This window comes from Nicrophorus vespilloides, unplaced genomic scaffold (genome assembly GCF_001412225.1).
Source record: "Nicrophorus vespilloides isolate i.1.1-1 unplaced genomic scaffold, Nicve_v1.0, whole genome shotgun sequence".
Lineage (NCBI taxonomy): Eukaryota > Metazoa > Arthropoda > Insecta > Coleoptera > Silphidae > Nicrophorus > Nicrophorus vespilloides.
Window position 1 is genome coordinate 3,053 of NW_017098580.1, and position 6,706 is coordinate 9,758.

The 6,706-nt window shown below is 39.4% G+C and overlaps 1 protein-coding gene across 1 annotated transcript; it reads left to right on the top strand.

Annotated features, from left to right (window-relative positions):
• Positions 1-322: 322 nt before the first annotated feature.
• LOC108562800 lies at positions 323-3,364 on the top strand. The gene is made up of 2 exons (XM_017921235.1): positions 323-728; positions 1,646-3,364. Exons 1-2 carry the CDS (start codon positions 671-673, stop codon positions 3,061-3,063), a joined length of 1,476 nt encoding a protein of 491 aa, XP_017776724.1. The 5' UTR covers positions 323-670; the 3' UTR covers positions 3,064-3,364.
• Positions 3,365-6,706: the final 3,342 nt, after the last annotated feature.

The following is a 6,706-nucleotide window of genomic DNA, read 5'->3' on the forward strand; positions in this document are numbered from 1 at the left end:
TATTCTCACTAGGAAGTAGACGGACCATTCGAAATTGGGTCTAATAGGAAACAAGAGCTTCCTGTTCGTCTCGTCTCGTCTCTCTCTTTTTCATAGCATTTGCATTGTAGTTTCGCTCCGTCAGTTTCTTGGCTTTATTTTCGTGCACGTTAAGTGCTAAAACAAACGAAGTCTAATATGTGTCTAATTCGATCGAGCCAATTTGCGTCTGAATTTGCGTAAAACTTGGCCTCTCTCTCTCTCTCTCGATCGTTCTTTTGTTTTAAGTGTGTGTGTGTGTAATGTCGCGAAAAACAACTAAAAATCTGCACACACTTAGTTCTTTGGAGCACTTTTGGTAACGCCTGTGCAAATATTTTCCGTTCGAATTATCGAGACGCGCGCGATCCGCCAGAGGGCGCCGTCTCCGGAATCATCCACCCCGAAAAAGCCGGCACATCCGTGTATATATGGCACCGGGTGTCGCATACGGACTTCAGTGCATTCGGTGCTTTAGATCATGTAGTGGAGGAGGTTACTATATCTCATTACTAATTTTTAAGTTTAAATTTAGAAGGAGAGGAAGAGGAAAAATATCTACTTGATTACGAGTTCGTTCGACCACCACACAGCAAATTATCAAATTTACGAAGAACAACAGTTTTGGATTTCAAGTTTAAACCTGGACAAGATGATTATCACCATCGAAGTTCCCAAGGAACTTCGGCAGATCGTACCAGTCATGTGCGGTGAGTCTCTTTTGTTAATTGTAATTTCGTTTGTTTCAATGATATTGGTTTAGAAACAAATGAAATTTAGTAATTTTTGTATTACAATTATTGTTTTATCAACGATCTGTGATTCATATTCATGTTTCTAGAGAAAATAATCAAATAAGCATAAATAGTTTTCCTAATTACATTAGCAAATTTAATTTTTGACATATATTTGACATTGACATTTCAAATGATTTTCGTTGACTTTCGTGACACACACATACTAGATGGGCGCACTTAGTTTCTCACGTGCGAAAACTATTTTCTCCTTTGACTATTTTTATTTGCGCGAATTTTGTTGGCGTCTCATCAAAACTTTCGAGTTCAAGGAAATCGAAGGTATTTGCAAAAACAAAAAAAAAAACATTCATATTTCGTTTTACTTTTGTTTCCTTCAGTTTGTTGTTTTGAAGAAAACCACGGTTATGTTTTGATGCGTTCAACGATTAAATCGAGACACCCGATGTCTTTTAATCATCTTCTTTTTGTGTTGACGATGATACGCGTTCAAATACTTGTTTAATTTGGAAAATCACTGTATTAAATAAGTGAAATATATTTCATTGTGCAATTGTAATGAATCACTTTGTTGTTAAGCAAACATTGTCGTTGACATTGGTGGTTTTGTTTTTTCCAATTTTTTCTCAATATTTTAATATTCAATTTGCTTTATCTTCGGTCATGAAGGCTTTGCGGCCGATACCGACGAAAGATGAATTTCATTAAAACGATTTTACGTGCGTGTGTTTTTTTTTTGCTTGCTTTAATGAAAGACGTTATTGCCACTAAGTGTGCCGAGCAAATAAAACACAAACACTTAAGTCATGACAGTTTAAACGTCAATTTTGATTCATAGTGCTGATATTGCGTGTTCTGTTTTTTTGCTGCAGGTGCCGGGATCGCCGTGTCCTTCGGGATGATGCTGGGATGGGCGTCGGTGGCGTATCCGACGCTCCTGCAGGAGGCGACCAGCCCGATTCCTTTGAACATCGAGATCACGCCGCTCATCGCCGGCTTTCTATGGGAGGGGAACACGTTGGGTTGCCTATTCTCCACCTCGAAGTACCTGCCCAGCAAGTTGGCCGTGTGTCTGTGCTTCTGCCTGCAGATCGTCGGCTGGATTTTGATGTACTTCTCGCAGAACATCTTCTGGTTCCTGGCGAGTCGTGCGAGCGTCGGATTCGCTCACGGCTACGGCATGGGTCAGCTGAAAAGGTACATAAAGGAGACGTGCGATCCAAGCGTCGCCGCTGGCATTAATAACTACATGCCCACCGGGATGGCGCTCGGTGTACTGATGATGTTCACTCTGGGCGCGAACGTCGACTTCAGGAGCATGGCCATCTACTCGACGATCATCCCCATTCTGGGCTTGATCACCTTCGGAGCGATACCGAAGGCCGTCAAAGAGGAGGAAAGTGGCGGCAGCGGCGGCGACGGTAACAGGATCAACAACGTGATGAGCGTTCAAGACAAGAACGATCTGACCAAGAACATGACGCCCGTCGCGACGCACGTCAAACCGCTGGGCGTTTTCGATGTCATCAAGGATCCGGAGAGCAGGCACTGTCTGCTCATCATGTTCCTGCTGGTCTTCCTGCAGCAGTACGGTGGAGGCGCCGCCAACATCGTCTACTCGCAGATCATCCTCGTATCCACGCACAATCCCAACCCGAAGGTTGGTTCGATCGTCTACGCCTTCTGCTTCCTAGTGAGCATGACGCTGTCGCTGAAATTCGCCAAGAAATTCTCGAGGAAATTCAACCTGGTCACGACACTGGGCTGCTGCATCTTCATCCTCTCCCTCATCGCCCTCTACTTCTTCCTGAGACACGACCTCGAAGAGCTGAATCCCATCTTCAGGTGGGCGCCGCTCTTCCTTCTCGTCCTCTACAACTTCTTCCACACTTTCGGCCTGGCCACCGTTCCCCTCCTGATGCTCTCCGAGATGATGCCCAAATATTCTGTAAACATTGGCAGCAAATTCTGGACCATCCACTTCTCCATGTCCGCCGTCATCTCCACCAAGATCTTCCAGATCATCTACACGGCGTACGGCATGAGCATGGCCTACATCTTCTTCGTGTTGGTCCTCATCGTCGGATTCCTGATCATGCTGGTCGTCAAAGATTTCACCCCAGACGAGAACAGCAAACCCTCGACAATTCCACCTAGACTGGAAACCGTGGAGAGCGCACCACCTCAACCGCAACTTCAACAGCTGCAGCAACAACAAACACCCGTTGCCATAGTGAGCCAAGGCCAGGTCAACCAAGCATTCGAAATATCCGAAAACACGAGATTCTAAAAAAGACATCCCCATAGCAACCATTCATTCATTTTATTTAAACAAAAAAAAAATGTATATAGTACACAGACGAGAGTATCATCCACTTTTCCATGTTTTAATGGATCTAAACCTGAATGCATCGAACCATTATTATTAATCACTAGATTTAGATTGATTTAAACAAAAACAAACACACTCTTACCTTAGACGACAAATGAGAAACGCGATTATCGATCGTGAAGAATGTAAATAAAGATATATACTTAATACGTAACAACGAGAAGAGGCTTTGTGATAAAATATAAATGAAAAAAAGTTTGTAAATATTTAAAAAAAAAAAAATGCAACTTAGTTTTAGTAGGTTCTCAGTCTCGACGATGAAACGAGATGACGAACAGAAAGACAGAAAGAGAGAGAAAAATATGTGAAAATATATTTACTACCATTTATCACTTGTTTTATTTTCGCTTTATTTCCATGACAATTTACGTTGCTATGGAAATTATTAATTTTGATTATTTCGTGACGAATTTATTGCATTTAATTTAAGAAAACAGGAAATATTTGGATTGAATTCCAACCAATCCTTTCTCCTGTTCGATAAAGAAAGAAAAAAAAACACAAATGAGATCATTCCTAAATTGTCTAATTTATTAATTTAATATTTTCAATCCAATTCCAATTAAAACCCTTTGGTTCGGGGTTCGAAAAAGAATACGACCAAAGTCCGATCCCGCTTGTCGTAAAAGGCGACTAAAGGGACCTACAATGGTAACCATAGTGAAGTTACCATGACTACCATTGACGCGTTAAATTTATTATTTCGGCCATCTTACGTATGTATCTAGATTAAATTTAAAAAAATAACATCGGAATTCGTGTATCATAAACAGCGATGAGCTTTCGTCGCTCCTCTTGAGCGTTTTTTTTTATGTTTATTGGATCAGTGAAAGAGATCCAAGGTGCTTCGGTTCTCGCGAAGGTCGCGCGGAAGATTTATGCACCCAAACAAACAAATTTTTGTGATATCGAATTAAATCTATCACAAATTGGATCGAAACGATTAACATTTTGATATGTAAATTTATTAAAATAAAATCCTTCATTTTAGATTATCCAATTTGCTATTATTATTATTTTTTTTTTTTAATTTTGGTAGTAAAAACGTTTCCTTTTTCGCCCCAATTAATGCGTCGTCATGGATATTGTTAGGTAACGCAAATAAACAAGCGATGACAGTTGGTAATTATTGCGATCATGGGCGGCTGCGATCCGAACTTTTTTTCATTATTCTTTTTCTTAAATTAAAACCCAATAAATCCGAAGGTAAATTACGCTCTCACCGTTTCTTGCGCCGAAAGCACTTTTTAACCAATTAATAAGATCTATTACGGACGTCGAATAAATCAGTTTTTAGATTGTGAATGTGCACAGTTGAAAAGGCACATGTTTGATTTTGTTTTCGTTTGCTTTTTGTTTGATTGATTCAGAGAGAGAGAGAGAGATGGAAGGTTCTCGAGTTTAAAGATATTTTTTGAAACGTTGATCCGATTACGAAATTCCCGCTCTCTCTCTCTCGACTTAATCGGATTCGTTTTGCCGCTAACAGCAAAACAATAACGCGGATTCAATTGTTCGGTAACGTTTTTCAATTATTATTAATAAACTCTTTCTCCTTTTTTTTTGACGCACTCTTGATTTAATTTGCTCTATCTCTCTCTTTTTGGTACAATGGAAAAGTGGGCGGTTTTGTTCCATTATTATTATTATGATTACTTCATTTCATTAATTTTATAAATCTATTGTACAAAAATTGCGAAATTCAATGAATAATTTATAAATTCAATTGATTGATTCAATTATCTCGACGATTAGGCAACGGCGTCCTTCGACAAATCTGTTTTAAATATGACAAGTACTTGCCGAGTAACGTGTACACGAGCAAGTTACTTGACAAGTATCACTTTTATTTGTTTTTTAAGTAAACAACAACGAAATGAATTATGCATGTCGCCTTAATTTAGTTGAGTGAAATATGCTTTCGTCGTCTTACGAAATGTTTACTAATTATGGAAAAATGCGATTCGGATCTTACACAATTCAAAAACGAGCGTAATTTCTCAATCTAAAACAGATGCATTTTCTAATCAATCAAATTGAAATTGGTCGTGTTTTTTTTTTGCTGTTGCCGAAATGAAAGGCAATTAATTATCATAATTCGTGTCGCACGTTATTAAATCGGATGTGGTATTAAAAAGAAAAAAAAAAGTCGCTGGTACATGTGTGATTTAGTATTGATATTGGATTATTTTCTTTACGAAATTGGATCAAGTGGACCTTGATCGAAGATTAGTACGCGCGCACGAACAAAAGACTTGATTTGTTTTGTTTTGTTTCGTTGCTACGGTGGCTACGGCCGTAAGACCTAAGTCATCATGCCAAGCAAGAATCGCATCGGATTTAGATCGTACACACGGCACACTTGATCCAACAACACACAATGGTGTTTGCTACTCGCGGTACGGCGGTAGCTTAAAGTTTAGGCCAAGGCCCGACGGACGTGGAGGCGATTTATGCGCCTCGTGATGACGATGAAGAAGGTGGTGGGCGGCGGCGGCGACGGCGTGTGGATTTTATCTTTTCTTACTTGCGTAAGCTCTTCTTGTGGCGCTGGCATCGATCGAATGTCATCGATCGATCGCATATTTTTCGTTCGATTGATTGACACATCCGGTTCGACGAAACATTTTACTCCTACTACTCTTACTATTATAACGCACCGAGATTTTTCGAATTACGCAACGAGCACGTTTCATGCGCGTCGTCGCGAAGCGGATTTCGAACCTACTCGCATTATTATAACGCCCAACAACACCCCCACGACACTCGCATTACTTTAACTACAGCCACAAATGTCAATTTTGACGTTTCTAACCGTTAGAACAATAACCCTAAGCGTAACCATAGATACAGTGTCAGATTTGACGTTTAATTTTGGAGGAGATATCAACGACGCATTAGCACAGTAACCCGACGTACCTTAACTGACATTTCACATGCTGTCTACTTGCTGGCCTACTTTGATCACATAATTTCAATTATTCAAAAGCAATTATTCAAAAAAAAAAACGTCAAATTAGTGTCAATTATTAGTTGCGTCGAGTCCTCCAATTAGACTAAATGTCAAACGTATACCAGAACAATCGCTCTTTTGTTCATCTATTCGACACTTTAAAACAAAACAATTGAAATGAGCAAATGAGACATTAAAACATTAAACACACATACATAATCGATAAAACAAGTGGTGAACGAAAAAAAAAGAAAAACAACAAAAGAAAGCGGTCCCCGTCCATACTACACTACACTTTTCGATTCGTTGCATAATCGAAGTTGCGGCGTTGCGTCACGTAATCTCTTATCAAAGCAATTAAATTTTAATTGACAATTATGTTAATCGATCCAGATAACACATCTCTCTACCTGTTTATTTCTCTTAAATTCATTTTCATCCTTCTTCAGATGTATTTGATTGATTCCTTTTAAGGCAGCGTTTTCCAAACTGCTCCAAAAAGCAGTGTTTCTCGAAAACTATAATACATACAATGAATCCAAGATATGCATATGAAAGCTGACGATACTTGCTAGATTCCCCAAACAT